Here is an 18,813-nt window from a genome sequence, read left to right on the forward strand (position 1 = left end):
CAGGGTGCAAACCCCCACACCCTGCAGAGCCTGGAGCTACTGCCTTGGGCAACTCAGCCAAGCGCGGGGCTGGGCCGTCCTTGCAGGAAGGTGCCATCTGCTCCCTGGAGCTCACGGACCCTGTTTTCATGGGACTCTACCCCCTCCACCCCGTACCTTGGCCTCCTCTGCAAAGCTCCAGCCCATCACACAAGCCAAGGTTCCAGTCTCCCCTCCCTGCCTCCAGGTGGCTCCTGGCTGACCTGCTTCTCCAGGGAATGAAGCCATGGCGGTCATCCCCTGCCCTGCCGCCACAGCCAGCTCCTCCATCCTTCCCCAGGACCCAGGGACAGCCTCCCTCTGGACACCCCTGTCCCCAGGACCAGAGACGGTCTGCTCCGGACCCTCTGGCCTCAGACATCTGGCTCCTTCAGCTCCCGAACTCACTCGCCCCTGCCCTCCTGGAGAAGGGCCCCGGAGGTGGTTTCTTCCCGGGCAGGTCTCCCCTCCCCCCGCCGCGGGCCTTTGGTCAGACTTCGGTTAGGAGGGTGCGGTTAAGGGCGGCGGGAGTGTCCGGTCATGGGTTTTCTTCCCTCTGGTTCAGCCTTCAACTCCCTTCCAGAGTAGATGGTGCTGTCCGCTCGGGCTGGGAAATGAGGGGGCCACGGCAGCCTGGGCGGGGCGGCGGAGGCAGGTGGGCACGGAAGCGCAGCCCTGCCCGAGGTGAGCGCAGTGAAGGCCGCCTTCCCTGCTGCCCCGGGACGGGCGTGCCTGGCCCACGTGCACCGGCACTGGCCCTTGCCTGATGGCGGCAATGTTAACGAACAGCAAACGGTTCCTGCGTCTACCGGCACTGCCTGCCGCCCTGGGCGGGGCGGCCAGGCTCTGCACAAGTGATGCCATTCAGTGACGCACCGTAGAGAATCCCCTTCTCCAGCAGGACGTCCTGTCACCGTCTCACCAATGTGTTGCAGCCTCTCCTCCAGGAACCTGGGTCTCTGCTCGTTTCTTCCAAGAAACCAACCAATTCTGGTTTCCCTTTGTCCCGTGGTGTTCCGTCCCTGTGGGGCACGTGGTGGCTGACCGCGTCACTCCTAGCAGTCCCCAGGCAAGGTGGGGCCCCCTGCTGCCTCTGAGTTCCCCCAGCCTGCTCCGTCCCCACCCCAGCTCAGAGGCCTGCAGACCCTCAAGGCCTCACAACTGCCTGCCTGGCTTTGAAAAGCCGGCAAGCCCCTCACCCAGCCCCCGACCGACCGTCAGGCTGACCTGGGTGTCTGACACGTGCTCTGCGTTACACAGCGAGTTAACAGCTGGACCCAGTGTGCTGGAGAAGTGCAGACTGGAGAGAGGGGAAGGCACATCTCAGTAGTGCTGAGACTCACAGGGCCCCAGCCTCGCCCTGGCCCCGGCCTGGCCCACCGTCGGTTTCTCCTCCCGCTGTACCGCCTTCCCCACGCCCACTGCCAAGCTGCCAAGGGGTCCATTTAGCTGGAGACAGCGGGCGGACGGTGGGCGGGCCAGCTCTGAGAGCCGGGTAATTGCCTATAATAAAAGCTCCTACAGCCTTTGTTCCCAGGAGCGATTGTACGGCTGGGTTGTGCTCGGATGTCTGCGTGCGCTTGGGAGGCCTCACCCTTCCTTCTTGCTTGGCCCAGCCAGGACTTCTCCCGAGAGTCGCTGTGATCCTGGCAGGGCTGGCCCTCCTCTCTGACCCCCTCGCTGCCTGGACTGTGAGGACCGGGCCCCCCAGACTCTCCTGCGGGATCAGTGACCTCTGCCTCAGAGGGAGCCCCTCTCTGGGCGTGTGTACAGCCGGAGGGCAGGGTGCACAGCAGGACGTGGGACCCAAGGCCCAGCGTCACTGGGGGTCCTGCTGCCTGCCCCATGGGTGACTCATGTTCCTAGGAATCGGTAGACACTAAAGGGCCACTGGCATCAGGTGTCCTGGTGACACGGGGTGCCCCCACCCCCGACCCAGCCTCATTTTGCCTAGAAGGCCTGCTGCTCGCTGGGGTGCACATGTGTGCCCACTGGGGGCCCAGTTCAGAGGGGTGCAGGGTACAGCAGAGGGGAAGAACCAGGTTTCAAGGGGTTTCCATAGCCCCGGGGAGAGGCTTTGAGGCCAGGGCAGCCTCCACCATGAGTGACCACCCTTTTGTGTCCCGCAGGGCGCAGACAGACCAGGAACCTGGCCCCCTCTGCCAGGGCAGCTGGGCTCCTGATGGCTACTCTGGCCCCCCCGGCGGGACTGAGGAGAGCCTCCCGTGCAGGGGTAAGTGAGGGCAGACTTCTGGGGGAGAGGCCGCTGGACCAGAACTCTCTCACCGTCCACGTGGGAGGAGTGGCCCGGCCAAACGGCCACATCTCTTCACGCCAAGGCCGCGACCTATTAGTTGCACTTAGAGTTCTCGCCACACCTGACTCCTTGCAGGGTTGGCCCTCCCACCCCCGAGCAAGTCAGGGAAGGAAAGCGGCCAGCGGGCATCCTGTTTATCCTGGAAGGTGCTGCGTGTGTAGCTGGGAGGCAGTGCAGGGCCACCTGACCAGTGGCCCGCCGTGCGCTCCCTCCCCTAGATCCACATCAGCAGGCCACGCCCATGCGGCCACCTCCCCACAGCCTCCTGTAGCCAGAACCCCACCCCCGACGCGCACAGTGCTGTTCACGGCACCTCAGCACCTCGGGAACCAGAATGTGCGCCTCCCGAGGAGGCCCCCGATTCACGAACAAGCGAGTGGTGCTCCCCGAGGGCCGCGGGCCGAGGCACGGCCGTCGCGTCGCAGCAGGTCTCAGGAGGTGTCTGGGTGGAGGGGTGAGGAGAGGTGGGCGAGCGCCTTGTGTGCGTGGGTCAGGCCCCAGGGGGTCCGATTCTGCTCCTTGCAGGGTTTAGGGGTGTGTGTGCATTTGCTTGCACCATTAAGACGCGCCTAGAGGACGGCTGTGGTCCGCTGCAGAGGTGCCCGAGACTCTGCCCTGTAGGGAACCAGCACCACCCTTCAGCTTGCAAGGAGGGTTCATCCCAAGAAAGGAGAGGACTTGCTTTGGCAAACCTGAGCCTGTCTGGAGGGTTTGTCTCTCAGCCTCGTCTCAGGGCCCTGCTCCAGTGGCAAAGCTGGGGCTTGGACACAGCCTGACCCTGATGTCACTGGACACCGGTGACGGCTGGCCCGGCCTTCTTTGTCCCCTGCAGGGGGTGGCGGGTGTCCCTCTCGGCCTGGAGCTGGCTCTGTTGGTCCTGCGCCGGCCCGGCCCCCAGCGGTGGTCAGGATAGCATCACCCCCCTTCCGCGGTGAGCCCTGGGGAGGAGGGTCGTGGGGGAGACACGGGGCGTCTAGAAAGTCAGCCACGCCTCCCACAGTGAGCGCACGTGCGGGGAGGTGGGCTGTGGCGGGGGCCAGAAGGAAGCCACATTTCGCTGGCACTAAAAGTCCATCAGCACTAGCATGTGGTAACCAGGAAACTATGTGCAGCTCTATTTTCACATCTGCAGTTTTGTCAGTAATGGCTTCCTCATGTGTGTGCAACATCGCGCGGGCCTGATGACCTCACCCACCCGGTACCGCTCACGATTACCATCCGATGGGCGGGCGAGAGGACATTCGCTTTGCCGTCCCGCAGACCGGCTGCGGGAGCCCCTGGGCTGGGCGGGAGGACCAGCCTCCCCAGCTCTGTCTGAAGGGTCTGGTAGACGGCAGAGCGCCACTGCTTCCTCGGGGTCTCAGGGGAGGGGCAGGGTCCCCGCACCGCCTCTGCTCCCGCCCTGGCTGAGGTCACAGGGTCCATCTCGGGCAAGGATATCGCACGCTCTTTGACGGGCGGGATGGGGGAGAGATTTGGGGTCTGCCTGTGCTTCGTCGGGGAGCCTGTCCTCTGAGCCTGAAAAGGCCAGAGACAAGAGGAAGGGAGAGAGATAAAAACAGGTGTCTTGCGTAGGGTGCATGGAGCTCTGCTCAGTGCCGTGTCGTCACCTATAACGAAAAGAACATGAAAACAAATGTGTGTGTGTGTGCGTGCATGACCGAGACACGATGCTGGGCACCAGGAATTGACGCAACATTGTAAACTGACTAGACTTCAACTTAACAACGGAAAGAAGAGGAAGGGGGAGACGCCCCGGGCAGGACAGGCTCGCTGGTCACTGTCTTCGCTCACCAACGCTTCCGTGAGCACGTTTGCCTCGTGCGACACTGAGCTCCACCCAGGGTAGAAGGTGATTAAGTCGGGACCTGCCTTCAGGGCGTTCTCGGTCAGCGCGCAGCCCGGGGAGCCTCACCTGGAGACTGCGTCGTCCCCACTTCCCCACCTGCTCCTCGGGAGCGCTGAGGCGGCCCAGGCGAGGAGGTCGGCCACCCGCCCGTGCTCTGCCTGTGAACAGAGCCCACAGGAGGGTGAACGGTCTTTGTGTAGCAGGAAGAGAATTTCCCGCGAGAACCTGCCGCCCTCAGGGTGCTGGGGTTGGCCTTCCACAATCAGCTGCTCCCTCCACCTCTGCCCTGGGCGAGTGTGGGGGTGTCCGCGGTGGGCCCTGACCCCCCTCGCCCCCAGCTGTGCCATCAGCACAGAGCAGCATCCAGGCTCTGTCAGATCCTAATTTGGAAAGCCAGGCTGGCGTCCCTGGGGGCCCACGTGTGCGAGGCATGTGCAGGGGATGGGAAGGGTCGCCCCGAGGCTGACACTGATTCCTTCATTGCTCCCGCTCTGTGGCGTGTTGAGGGAGCACTGAGTAGCCACGTCATGAAGGGGTCTTTTCTCGTCGTAGCACACGTCACTGGGGAACAAGCCAGGCTCCCCCAACCCGCCTCGCTTCTCACGCGAGGCTGCAGGGGCCATGGGGAGGTGGCCTCACACTGGGCCCATTAGCCTCCCTTCCTGCCTCTCGGTGGTTGAGCTGACTCCATCTCCAGGCCGCATATAAGCTTTTCACGCTGTGTGGGTTCTGGAGCCGGAGAGACTTCGGGTCCGGGGGGCCTTCCCCGGGCAGGAGCAGGGCTGGCACCTCCCCTTGGGGGTGGCTTTGCCCTGGGCTCCCAGGCACGACCTCAGGCCAGATCCAAATCTCCCAGGGCTGCGAAGGAGCTCAAAGGACCCAGGAAGTCAAAGCTCTAGCAGACTTTGGCTTCACCCAAATGTGGCCTCATTTTCGACGAGGACAGAGAGGTTCAGGGCAGTCGTTGGCAGATGAGCAGAAATCAGGACCACTGCCTTCGGCTTCCCGGACTCAGAGAGGACCCAGTGGTGATGACTGCTGTTTATTGAGCACTTACCTTGTGCAGGGCGCAGCGCCAAGCACTCCCCGTGATGTCCCTTGTAAGCACCTTACACACCTTTGCAGTTGGGACAGTTGTTCTGTGCAGATGCGGGAGCTCAGCTCAGAGAGGTTATGGAAAACGACTTGTCTGAGGATGCACAGCGAGGGGGCTGCACCCAGGCCTGTCAATGTCGCCCTCTTTGTGCTGCCGGACCCGCTGGGTTAACTGCGCCCTGTGCAAGCTGGGCTGGGTTTCTCTTGCCTCTGCCAGGTCCAGTGAGCCAGTCCCCGCCGGCATCTCCCCCGACCCGAGCCAAGCCCAGGATGCCACGGCTCTGTCATCCCCAAACTCTGTCATTTCACGCTGTGTTGGCCCTGCCGTGTTCCTGCCCTCTGGGGACTGTCAGGCTAAGCTGGGCTGTGTCCCAGCCATCCATGGAGAGAGGACATGCAGACAATTGACTAGAAAACACAGTCCAAGCTCCAGGCAGGCGATATTAGCTGTGTTCTCAGGGCTCAGGCAGGTCAGGGCCGCTGTGAGGCAGACAGGTGTGGAGTGCAGGACCTTCCGAGGCCGGGTTTGGATAAACAGGGTAGGCAGCTGGGACCCAGCAGACAGCCAGGTCCAGGAGCTGGGACGGGAGGTCACAGGAACACTGAACAGCAGTGGCTGACACTTAACCTGCTTCCTCTGAGCCGCGCCCTGCACGGCGCCCTCTTACCCGTCTGACAGCTATGCGAGCGTCGGGACCCCAGCCCTCTTCACATTGCGGCCTTGCTGCTTGCTGGCTGTGCAACCTTGGGCAGGTGACAAACCTCTCTGTGCCTCTGCGATGATGCCAGCACTCTCCTAGGATTCTGTGGGGGTGAAGTGTGCCAGCATAAGCGAAGTGCTCGGAAGACGTCCTGGTGCACAGCAACCACTCCACGCGTGCCGAGTGTTACTTGTCGCTGCGGGCCCTGTGTACCTGACAGAGGAGTGGAGGCTGAGTGACATCCCCAGGTGGTCCAGCCAGGACTGGAGGCCAGGCACTGGTCTTCAGGAGTCACGCTCTGGGCCATGCCTGCAGTGACCTCAAGGGAGGGGCGCAAGTCCCAGGTCCCAATACCCCCGGGAGGCCGGGGAGGCTGTGAGATGACCAGTGGGGCAGGGCTTGGCCCCCGGAGGGAGAGGCCAGAGCAGGGAGGTCATCCGAAGTCCCCGCTGGGGGTTTGAACTAGAACCTGGGATCTGGATTCTATTCCTTTGGAGAAGGAGTAGGGAGGGAGGGGCAGGGGTTACTTCTCAAGTCAGCATTTGGCTGGGAACAGGACTCATCTCCAAGGGGGGTCGGCCCCGTGGGAGCCATTTTAGTGGAGGCTCAAAACCAGCAGAGCTGAGGAGGGGTGGGGCACGTGCTTAGCAGGCACCAGGTCCTGGGTTCAGTCCCCATTCCCTCCATTTTTAAAACAAGAAGGAAAAAAGGAAAGAAAACATAGCGCAAGCGGGGCGTCCTGGGCGCCCTGACCACTCCCTCTCCGGAAGGGGCGCGAGTGGCCCCGTGGCGTCTGCGCCCACCAGTGCTCGGGAAATAATACCCAGGCCTGGCCAGGCCTGGCTTCCCTGCTTCCCGTTCCACCCGGGGAAGCAGGGCCCCGTGCCGCCCAGCCCCGGGGCAGTTCCTGTCCGTTCACCAGACTCTCATTCAGCACCGACTGTGTGTCAGGCACTGCTCTAGAGATTGGGTACTTCTATGGACAAAGTGGGCCAAGATTTTGCCCCGTGGAGCCTCTGTGGCTGTTCTGGAGCGGTGCAGTGTTCCACGTGGGCAGCTGGACATGATCTGCACGCCGGCCCCATGGTGGAGAAGCCCCAGCTCTGAGTCTGTGTCCTAGCCCAGAGAGCAAGGACCGAGCTCTGGCTCTGTGACGCCCCCGAGAATGCAGGCAGCGGTGGTCTCCGGTGCTGGGAAAGCCACCGCATTCGCCCGAGTCTTCCTAGAGACTCGCCCCTGTGTTCCATGCTCATCCGTCCCAGACGCAGCCCCTCCTGGCCGGGTTTTGAGATTCAGCTCTCCCACCTCAAATGAACTGCTACCTTTCTTCCTAGGAAATGCTGCCCTGCACCTGCAGGCGTTGGGCACGTCTTGAGGATAAGATACCAGGAGGAGGTCTCTCGGGTCAGGCCACCCCCTGCAGCAGCAGGGCAGTTACCCAGGAAGCTGTGGGGCAGACAGAAGTTCCAGCCGCGGGAGGAGCTGTTAGCTAAACTCCCACCCTGCCTCTCTGTGAGTCACGGAGAGAAAGTTCCATGCCCAGAAGGCCCTCACCTCCAGTGTTGCCCTGAAGACTTGGCTTCCCTGGGCTTCGCACCAACCCCCTGGCAAAGGGGGCCAGTCCTCCTCCCGACTCATGAAGCAGGGTCTCCCCGGGGGGCCCAGGCGGGGCAGAGCCTGCAGGGCCCTCATCTCAAGGGAAGCCCCGACCAAGCCAGTCACGTTCAAGGAACTCCCTGGGCACCCCCGAGCAGGCAGCAGCCGGCACACAGCATCCCCCGCCCCACAGGACCCCCATCCCTGTGGTGAGAGGATGAGACCCTCCTCCAGAAGACACTGGCAGTCTGCACAGAGGGCGCCCTGGGAGCGGCAGTGGGGCGGGGAATGAGGTGACAGGGACACAGTGGCCAGGAGGGCTAAGGGCTGAGACCCACCCCTGGTCATAGTGTTTGTCCACGTGAGGCCTTTAAGGGGCAGAAGGAAGGAAAAACCTGCCTTCCTGTGCGTGTATCCCGGGTTGTGGGGTCAGGGGTTCAGAGAGTGGAGGGAGGTGGGTGGATGTGGGGTCGTCCAAGCCCTGGGAGTGGTTGGGGGGTCAGAGAACCCCTTGGCTATCCCTTCCCTCAAGAAAGTCATTCCACCTCCATGGAGGGCAGGCAGGGTGGGCGGAGAGCATGTCCTCTGATGAGAAGGATTGAGGTCAGAGAGGGAAGGGAGCGCCTGGGACAGGAGGAGAGCTCAGCCCTACTGGAAGCAGGGGGTGGGGGCAGCCCCGAGTCCACAGTCCAGGACAAGAGCCTGACACCGTGAGCTCACAGCATCCTTCCTGCCCTGGGGGCCGGGCCCCCAGGAGCCGGAGGCTCAGAGGAGGTGAGCGTCCGGAGCTGAGATCAGGCTGCGGGCAGGCGGGCCCTCAGCCACACCAGTGCTTTGTCCCTGCCAAGTGGTCGCCAGTGATGATTCCACTAAAACCCATTGAGAGAGGCGCCCATGGCATCTCCGGTCAACTTTAATGCCTCTGTTAAAAACCTGATAAGCCTCTAATAAAGCAAAGAGGTGCCCACCCAGCACCAAGCGGAGTGGGAGCACCCTTCTGTCCAGGCAGAGAGAGGTTCGCTACCGAGGCTCAGGTGGGCCGAGGTGTCTCCTCCCTCCTGGAGCTGTCTCTAATCTTGTGGCCTCTTTCAGAGCCTGGTTGATGTCACAGTATGCCTCCCAGACAAATGGACGTAGTCACACCCAAGACTCGTATTTAAGGGTGGGTCTTATGGACCTCCTGGGCCCAGTCTGTGAACACAGATTAGGAAATCCTGCTCTGTGGCAGTGATGGCGTCTCAGGGCCGGCCAGGCGGCCTCCGGTTTAGGCCTTGTCTTCCCTCATCAGGGTTTTGGATTTCTTCGCGAGTAATAGGACTGAGTCCAAATGGATCCGTTCTGCCCCAAGGCAGAACAGGGAGGAAAATTGCCTTTGAGGTTCACTGAGCATCGGGGTTCAATGGCCTTAAAACACCCAACTCTGCACAGACGGGTCAGAGTGGATTCTGGGTTGGCCAGAAGCAGAGGATGCACACCCTCACAGCCAGTCTGCACACCTCCCTCCCACACAGGGCCCACCGCCCAGCCTGCCCTCCCCTTCCCCTGCCTGGAGTTCCCAACCCCGCCCACTGGCAGCCTGCGGTCGCCATGGCAACTGGTTGGTTGGTCCTGGCCTCAGAACCGGGTACCTGGGCCTCGTAGCGCTCCTCTGGGGCCCAGTGTGCAACGGACACCCCAGCAGGTGTGTGGGGCGGTTGCCATGGCAACACACCAGTCAAGCACATGTGGGAAACAGCCAGCTTTCTTATCCTAGTCTGTCTATTAGCCAGGGAGCAGCGGATCTGCCTTCCAGTGGGTCCCGTGTCCGGCCAGGTCCTCAGCCCACCCCTCCCTGCTGCCAGCCCTGAGCAGAGGGAGTAGGCGCCCTCCACCCCCACTCGCACGGATTCTTCCATGGCCAGCAGACGTGTGGAGAACATGGACATTCTCTCAAGGCCACAGAGCGGTCCTGCAGGGAACCTGAGGCCCCCCAGACTTGAGAATGGGGAAGTCCCCCAGGGGTCCTGGGCTTGTTGGGAGTGCCAGATCCGCTGGAAGTGACCAGGACCCCAGAACAGAGGTCACGAGGCTGAGCTTTGACCGGTGCTGCTGCAGCCCAGCCGCTGTGCCCACAGGAGGGCTCCGCCAGCCTGTCCCCACCCCACGACCCTGCAGGCCAGTCCCAGACCCATGCAGACCCGAGGGCAAGTGGGCATCTGGGCTCTGGGGAGCTCCTGGGCAGGACAGGAGGAGAGGTGGGGCCTCCTCTCCACTCTCCCTCCAGGACCCGGTCCTGCCTCCTCCACCATGGCCCCGGAGTCCCTGCGATGGGGGCTCCACACTTCTTGGGGTCACACGCAGTTACCAAGCGAGCCCCAGGAGCAGCTGCACGGTAACAGCATGACGTTGTGGAAGGACGTCAGACCATAGACCTACGTCTAGATTCCGATTCCACCAGCAGCCTGCAGGGTGACCCTGGGAAAGTGTTTCTCTGTAAAATGAAGGTAATGATAGTCCCTGCTTCAGAGGGTTTCATGAAACGATGCACATGAGCTGTCTGGGAGGGTCCCTGGCAACGACAGGTGTGCAGTGGCTGTGAGACCCCTGGCCCCTCAGCCTAACAAGTGTCAGCGAGCCCTTCCCAACGGCTCCCCGGAGGGAGACGGCTCGTCAGCCTGGGCCCCCTTAACAGGAGGATGCAGACCAGGGGGCTTCAACAGCACAAGTGTACTTCTCACGGTTCTGGAGGCTGGGAAGCCCCAGGTCAAGGTGCTGGCCATTTCAGCTCCAAGCAGGGGCTCTTTTCCTGGTCTGCAGACTGCTGTCTTCTCGCCGCGTCCTCAAGTGGTGCAGAGAGGAAGCAAGCGGCCCGGCGGCTCCTCTTACAAGGGCACGAATCCCACATGAACCTCCGCCCTTGTGACCCAGTTACCGCCCAGACGCCCTGCCACCATGCTGGGGATGAGTTTCAATTTGTGACTTTCGGAGAGGTACCAACATGGGGTTACAATTCATCTAGACAGAGAGGGTCTATCCCTGGGGTATAACTGGGCAGAATTTGACCGCACGGCCCCCCGACTCTAATCAGTGGAGAGGAGAGTTAAAGACCAGCCTGGGCTGCAATCAGAGAAGGCTTCCTAGAGGAGGCGGCCATTTCCCCCAATGGGCAGCCTCATCTGTGTCCTGTTGGCCTGGAGGGTCAGGGCAGATGTGTCCAGGCACGTGAGCCCCGAGGCGCGTGGGCTGCAGCGAGAGTTCCTCAGCACCCCCACCCTCCCCAGACGCTAGGCCAGCCCACGCTCCCTGGCTGCACTCCCCGCCTTCAGTTTGCTGGGCCTCGTTCCCCCGGCAGCTGAGTGGACAGCAAATGTCTCTGAGCTCACGTGGACTCCCAGCCTTGGAGCCCAGAAGAAAAGTCCCCAGCCCTCAGGGAGGGAGCCTCCTGGGACCAGAGCGGCTGAGCCAGGCCCTGGCAAAACCAAAGTGGTGACAAGGCTGGGAGGAAGCGAGTGTGTCAGTCTGGGAGGGCTTCCTGGCTGAGGCCCGGAGGTGCGAGCACACTGGTGCGTTCCTGCTGGGCCACTGCCCGCTGGCTCCTCTCCTCCCCCCGGGGGCCGTGGAGGTGGGGCTCAGGATCACGGTGGAGGAATCTGTCTCCCACCCAGCTGGGCTGTCTCCTAGAGGTGTGCAAGCAGGGACGTGGGGAGGACAGGGTCCCAGCTGTGACCCGTTCCAAGGTCATTCTGCTGAAGAACCAGTGTGTCCCTCGCAGGGGCAAAGAGAGGGTCTGCTGGCCTCCCTGCGGCCCGGGGCTGCAGAGAGGGGAGAGGAGAGGTTGCTGGGACGCCATCCCAGGGCCTGGCTCCCTTTCCAGCGCGCCAGCTGCGCCGGCTCTCCCCACGGGTACTGGGAGGTCACTGCTGTTTACAGCCCCCACACGTCTGCTCTGAGTCACGCATTCATTCACTTCCTCATTCATCAAATACTCTGAGAGCCCACTGCGTGCAAAGGGCTGTGATGCGTTCTCAGAAGAGCTTCTTATCTGGAGACCAACCCAAGAGGGAGCCTTGGGGAGCACAGACGAGCGGATGAAGACTGTCGGCCACGGGTGGGAGGAAGTTACTGAAGCGGCTGCAGCAAACTGCGTGGAGTGAGTCAGGGGAGGCATCTGGAGGGGGCCCCGTGCTGTCAGGAAGGGCCAGGGGGCTGGAGGGTTCTGTCCTCCTCCACACTGGCTCCTCAAGTCTTCTGTCTTGCCCGACGGCAGCTCTGACCCGACTGTGGTCCAGGCCCCAAACCCCCTTGACCCCTCTCTCCACACACACCCACAGCCAGTCCCTCAGCAAATCCTAATGGCTTCAAAATGTGCCTGGAGGTGACCACTCCTGACCCCCACCAAAGCCACCGTCATCTCTCACCCCCATTTTTGCAGCCACCCCTGTCTAGGAGTCCAGCCCCCTGTGGCAGAGTGACCCTTCAAGGGGGCCCAGTCCTCTGCTCCGAGCCTGCAGGGGCTCCCAGCTCACTGAGTGAAAGTCCGAGTCGTGACCTCAGAACATCCACACACTCGCCTCCACCACCCCCTGTGCTGGCCCCATCCTTTCTCTCCCGAAGTCGTGCCTCCCATCTCCTTGCAGTTCTTCCAACTCGCCAGGCACACTCTGCCTCGGCCTTTGCACAGGCTGCTCCCTCTGCCTGGAAATCTCTTCCCCAGATACCCTCAGTAACGCCTTCTTTGCTCACCGTGTCAAAAATTCACCCCCTGCCCACGGATGTTCTGTATTCCCCTTCCTGCCTTGTTTTCACTCCTTAGCGCGTTTCAGTGGCTACTGTTTCTATGTATTGCCTGTCCCTCCCGTTCAAGTGGAAGTTCCCTGAGGACAAGAGGTTTTGTCTGTCATGCTCCCTGCCATCCCCCCGGCACCTGTCACAGCTGGCGTAGAGAAGGCACTGAGCAGGTGTGAGACGTGAGGCTGCGTGTCTGGGTGCGCTGGCTGTGTCAGCAGCCTCCAGCCTGGCCTCGTGCGTGTTCTGAGTGCTCGAGAAGTCCCTGCTGAGAGCTGGAAGGACACGGGGGATGAAGTGGCAGAGAAAAGGGCTGGAGGAAGTGGGCATCAGTGGCTGGAGGGCTTTCTACAAAGGCGGAGGCGCTGGAATCTGCTGGGGATGTGATGGAAAACCTCCTCCTAGCTCTGCGCAGGGACACCTTAAAGAAGGTGCTGGTTGCTCAGCTGGGCTGATGACAGCTCCGCCCTGGCCCAGAGCTGGAGGGCTAGTGCCCAGCCCCATCTCTCCAGATCCTGACTGTGGGCACAGAAATCAAGAAGACCTTCCTGTCTTCTCTACTCTGCCCTTTGCTCTTGAGGGAGCCCAGTGTGGACCTGCCTGCCCACTACCCCTGCCTCGGATCCCCCTCCTCCCAAGGTCACCTTTCAAGGTCAACAAGATGGGAGCAGCCTAGCCCTCCTTCCCAACTTCCCCTCTCTCCCTCTCTCCCCACCCCCCGAAATCCTACCTCAAACCAAGGGGTAGACCCCAGACCCCCCACAGACAACCTGGGTTCTATCTGCTTCTAGTCTCAGGGTGGGGGGACGTAAAATCACAGAGCATGCCTGTCCTTGGCCAGATGCCTGTGTCTTCATTCCTCAAATTGCTTTAAGTTATCAGTCAACAGACGTGGTCAAATCAGTCACCCCACCCTGTTCCAGAGACTGCCAACGCCTTTGGAGAGAGATGAGTCAGGAGACGAGTGGTTTTAGGGGGCCGGAGACTGGGGGCTTCCATGATTCCAAACCAGCCTCCTTCCCTGTGTCCCCTCTGGAGACCGGGCAGGGTCCAGTTCCCTTCTGCTGGTCACTGCAGCATCAGCTCCCGCTCCCCGCCCAGCCGGGCCTCTGCCGCACCACACAGCCTCTCGTGAGCTCTCCTCACTGGACCAGCCCTGCCTGTTTGCCCCGCAGTGGGCAGAGGGCAGGGGCTCCAGGCCGGGCTCGGGGACGCTGTGCCAGGGCAGGAGCCTGTCGTTTCAGGAATCACTCGAGGAAGCATTCTGCATATATTGGCTTTATCGACTGATGCTGGAATGGCTGTTGCCACGGCAGCCGAGCGCTCCCATTGCAGTAGAGGATGGTGGGAAACTCAGGGCATGTGAAAGGAATTAAAAAAAAAAAAAGAGCCAGATAGAGGGAGAGGCTGCATTAGGGAGCGTCTGTAAGTTCCAGGAGGCCAAGATGACAATTTAAAGGGACTACCACAGCAAGACCCTTCAGAGAGGGACAGTGGGAGGGTGAGCAGTACCTGGAGGACCGGCACTCACGGGGATCAGCCCCGAATCAGCCCAGGAGGCGAGCACAGAGGGTGCTTTCCGTCTCGCAGATTGACAGGTGGCGTTTTGTGCAGATGGAGTTGGGGCGGGGCTGGTTCCTCTCTTCTGGAAAACCCTCTCTTCTAGAGGGAGGTAAATCCAGGAGCTGTTTATTGATGGGAGGGAAAGGGCTTGGGGACTGGGGCAATGATATCCCCTGAGAGGAGGCACAGAGGAACAAAGAGGACTGAAGGGAGTGGCAAGGACCAGGCGGAAACCCTGGAGCGAATGAGGGAGTGAGAACCAGGAAGGATGGATGGTCAGGTCCCGCGGCAGCGGGCCTCCAGTGACGAGGAGGGGCAGTGGACGGAGCAACAGTGGAGCAGCATCAGACAACCCAGGGACTAGTGTGAGAGGGGGACCCCGAGACACGGGCACTAGGGACGAGCCCTGGACGTTGTCCCCAGCAGCACACGCTGGCTGGGGCGGGCCACAGCGCACATCATGTTTCTCGGTCGGATGGCAGCCAGTTAATTCCTCCTTCTCCGCTGAGGAGGAGACTGACCTGATGTGCAGGAGGAGAAATACAAACAACAAGCAAGGACTGCCGTAACCAGGTGCACGAGGGGAAGTGTCCCCAGGTTCTCAAACTGCTATTTTTAGGAACAGTGAGATTCCCCTGTGGTTGAATTAGCTGTGTCTTGTGCAAACTTGAGAAGACCTCTGAGTAAGGATGAGAACTTCAGAAGTGGTTGTGACTTCATGAAAAGTGGCTGTGGGTTGGGGGAGGGAGGGCATGGTCACCCAGAGATTTGATGGGACTTGATCCCCTCCCTGAGCCGGGGTCTTGTGTTTGGACTGAAGCATGAGCATCTGGTGTGTCCCCAGAGGGAAGATCTGATGACCGGCCTCCTCCTTGGGTGCTCTCTGTGCCCAGACCGTTCTGGCGCAAAACCTCTTAAGTCCCTTTAACACATCCGATTGCTTCTCATTCCCTACCTGAAGTCACGAGCCCTGAATCCACACAGAATCTCCTAAGTGCTGGACACAGGTGTGGAGGCTAGTCTGTGCTGTGCCCTCTGCCCCAGGACCTTCTAGTAAACCTGCACCAGCTCCCTCCTCTACTCCTTGGAGGCAGTGCCACTGCTGGGCACTCACCACCTCCTGCTCCCTGCCCTCCTGGTGTGAACCCTTCCTTATTTATACTGCCTCCTATTCCAGGAAGCCTGCCAGGTTTCCACCCATCCTGTCACTGCTAGCACTGTCTTACTGCTATGCTCGTAGGTATTCAGTCCCTACTAAGGAAGTGCTGGACCCTGAGTTACAGCATCACTGAGATGACCAGGGACCCTGGTCTCTGGGGCTTAGTCTCCCCTTGGCATTCCAGTAATGAGTCCACGCACCTCCGTCTGTCTACCTGGTGAATGTGTTGATGGTCATGATGTCGTTGTTTCCCAGCAATGGGATTATTATTCTCCGAGGCCTTGAACTATTATCTTGAATGTCCTCCCAGACATTGAGTTCCCTGAGGACAGCATCTCCATCTTTCTCTGTTTCTCCAAGGCCCCACCCAGGATCCACATCTCTTCCCAAACACCCCTCTGCTTGAGAAGTCTGTGTTCTCTGTACTGTGGTCAGCACCTCCTCTCTGCCACGGCCCCTGTCCTTGCAACTTTATGGTGTCTCAGTCCAGCCCTGGGGTGATGGGAAGCAGAGTCCTGGGGACACTACCAGGACCCAGGAGTCACACAGGAGCAGGCCCGGAGAACAGGCCTCCACGTCCACGTTACCAGCACAGCTGAGCATCTGCTCCACACGAGGTGCTGAGCGACACGTTCTGCCTCCGAGAGAGTGGATGCTGGTGGGAGAGACAGACACGCACACAAATGGCCGGGCGGGCTGCAGTGATGAACACGAGGAGAGAGGGTGGGCCGGCAGACTCAGGTTCTGGGGGGAGGGGGTCGGGAGCTAGAGGTGGGGGCTGGGGCAGGGCGGGCAGATGAGCCAAGGGCTAGTGCGTTCTGGCCAAGCGTTCTCAGGGCTGCGCCCTCTCCAGTGTGTGGCTCCACTGGGGCCTGCGTTCAGAGACATCCCCCCTTTCTCCTGTCCTTCGCCTGAGCAAAGAGGAACGTTTGCTCAGGCAATGTGGCCCTGACCTGGGAGGCCCTGGAGGATGGGCAGTGTCGCCCTCTCCTGAGGCACAGCCCTGCTGCCTGCTCCATCAGCCTCTAGCCTCCTCCCCCTTCCACCCCATCTCGCCTCCCTGGGCCTAGTCTTTTTCAATTGCTCCAAAGCCCCACTTGAGCTCTGGCAGGCGAGGGGCCAGTGCTCAGCCTCCTCCTAGTTCTCTGGGTTTGACAAAGCACTTGGCAGTTCCAAAGTCCTACCCCTGAAGCTGGTGTTATAACGACCATGGGAGAAGACAGAGAGCCAAGGGGTGCAATGACTTTGACAAGGTCATGCAGTCAGTTAGACCGGGAGCCCAATCGCAGATCCTAGAGCCAGTCCCTTCCTCCAATGCCCTGAGGCCTCTGCCTGGTTGGCCCCAGGCCCAGTCTCTCTGCCACCTCGCCCACCCTCTACCCCCTTCCTCTGGCGGCATCCCCACCTCAGGGGGGCAGCCTTGAGTCTGAGAGACTGAGAAAGGTGGGGCTGGGAGTTTCCTGGAGGTGGGGGTGGGGAACCAGTGACCTGGATATTACTGCTCCACCCCTCCCCGCATCTCTCCACAGGCCCCACGAGCCCACCCTCTCCCTCCCGCGCCCTGAGCCGCCCAGGCTCAGTGCCTTTTACCTGCACCCCAGCATCGCCTCGACAGATCCTTCCCACCGCCCCCCGCTCCGGGCGCGGCAGGGGGCCACCCGTGCCCACAGAACCTGCCCGTCCCTGAGTGGAAAGCGAGGAGAAAACCGGGTCGAATCCTTCATCTCCCCCTACCCCCTACTCACCCGCCCCTGGATCTCGGCTGCAGATACCACCCCCTCCCAAGCCAGAAATAGACACTCTCTTCGCCACCTCCCTGCGCTCGCGCACACTCCTCCCCTCCTCCGGCGGCTCCTCCGCCTTCCCCTCCCCTCCTTCCTGCGCTCGAGCCGCAGCCCGCAGCCTCCGCTGTCGCTGGCGGGCGGCGCACGGCCCGCGGGACCCACGGGCGGGCGGGGAGCCGGGACCCGGCACCGGGCACCCTTGAGCGCCGGCAAGCCGCGGGGCTTCGGTCCTCCTTTGATTGATTTTTAAATTTTCATTTGTATTTTCCCCGCCCCGCCCCTTTTCCTCCGGCCCCGCCCTATCGCTCCACGGCTTCCGCGCTCTTTCCTTTTCCCCGGCTTCCTTCCTTGCGTTTCTTTCCCCCTGCGCCCTCGGCTCGCCCCCTCCCCGCTCCCTCGCTCCCTCCCCCTTCCTCTCCCCTTCCTCCTCGGTTTCTTCCGTCCTTTCTCTCCCCCTCCCCTCCCCCGCTCCTCCTCCCTGCGCCCCCCTCCCCGTGCCTGCAGACGCGCGGATCGTCCATGCGCTCCTCGCGGGCAGAATGCTGGGCGGCAGCGTGAAGAGCGTGCAGCCCGAAGTGGAGCTGAGCTGCGGCGACGAGGGCGCGGACGAGCCGCGGGGCGCCGCGAGGAAGGCGGCGGCGGCGGACGGCAGAGGCATGCTGCCCAAGCGCGCCAAGGCGCCCGGCGGCGGCGGCATGGCCAAGGCCAGCGCGGCGGAGCTGAAGGTCTTCAAGTCCGGCAGCGTGGACAGTCGAGTCCCCGGCGCGCCGCCCGCCTCCAACCTGCGCAAGCAGAAGTCGCTCACCAACCTCTCGTTCCTCACGGACTCCGAGAAGAAGATGCAGCTCTACGAGCCCGAGTGGAGCGACGACATGGCCAAGGCGCCCAAGGGCCTGGGCAAGGCGGGGTCCAAAGGCCGCGAGGCCCCGCTGATGTCCAAGACGCTGTCCAAGTCCGAGCACTCGCTCTTCCAGGCCAAGGGCGGCCCGGCGGGCGGCGCCAAAACCCCCCTGGCCCCGCTCGCGCCCAGCTTGGGGAAGCCGAGCCGGATCCCGCGCGGCCCCTACGCCGAGGTCAAGCCTCTCAGCAAGGCTCCGGAGGCGGCCGTGAGCGACGACGGCAAGTCGGACGACGAGCTGCTCTCCAGCAAGGCCAAGGCGCAAAAGGGCTCCGGGCCCGTGCCCCCCGCCAAGGGCCAGGAGGAGCGTGCCTTCCTCAAGGTGGACCCCGAGCTCGTGGTGACCGTGCTGGGAGACCTGGAGCAGCTGCTCTTCAGCCAGGTGCTGGGTGAGTCCTGCCTCCTCTCCCCACCCCTGCCTTTCCCCGCGCCCGCTGCCCGCTGCGAGGGAGGGTGTGGGGAGAGCGGGGCTCACCCTGCCCTCCTCCCCCGGCGGGGCTCTGCGGACCCCGGGTCAGGCTGCGCCGCGACGCTGCGGCCAGATGTACAGGGCTGGCCCACCTCCAGGTGCATGTGGCCCAGGTGCGCCGTGATAGACACGTCCCCAGGCAGGAGCCGGAGCTCTGCTCTGGCCTCACTCAGGTGAGGCTGGACAGTGGGGTGGGGACCGTCGCTTCTCCAGGTAGAACCCATCTGCTTCCTCCAGTCTTAAAGCCCAGAATCTTAATATGGCAAAATCTGGGGGTCTGGTGGAGACCTCAGCTGTGTGGTGGTCTGTGCTGGGCCGGAGAGCATGCAGCACGGCCAGGGGAGCGCCCAGCGGGAGCCGATCTAGACGGCAGATGCGGGGAGAGCAGCTGTGAGGGCTGTTCGGCCCCGAGCGGAGCTGAGGCTGCACTTCCTCTGTGGATCCCCGGTGGGAGCAGAGTCGGATTTCCCGGGTGTGGGGGTTCTGGCAAGGAGACACGTCAGGGGCCCGGGGGCAGGCGGACAGCCAGCTGCGCGCATCTGGATGCTTGTCCTGTACCTCGGCCCGGGCTCTGGCCCAACTCCCCCGCCCCCGCCCCTG

General features: G+C 62.2%; 1 protein-coding gene across 4 annotated transcripts in view; it reads left to right on the forward strand.

The window, feature by feature from the left end:
• The window catches only part of NAV1 (neuron navigator 1), a 205,921-nt gene that overhangs the window by 58,996 nt on the left and 128,112 nt on the right, over window positions 1-18,813 (forward strand). For 3 of the 4 annotated variants that reach the window (XM_072948830.1, XM_072948831.1, XM_072948832.1), the window contains exons 3-4: window positions 2,148-2,251; window positions 17,351-18,133. In XM_072948830.1, the coding sequence (XP_072804931.1) occupies window positions 2,148-2,251; window positions 17,351-18,133 (887 nt within the window). The remainder of the gene's footprint in view (window positions 1-2,147; window positions 2,252-17,350; window positions 18,134-18,813) is intronic. The other variant, XM_072948833.1, reaches the window with a different exon arrangement.

Source organism: Vicugna pacos, chromosome 23, assembly GCF_048564905.1.
Source record: "Vicugna pacos chromosome 23, VicPac4, whole genome shotgun sequence".
In the NCBI taxonomy this organism is placed as follows: domain Eukaryota; kingdom Metazoa; phylum Chordata; class Mammalia; order Artiodactyla; family Camelidae; genus Vicugna; species Vicugna pacos.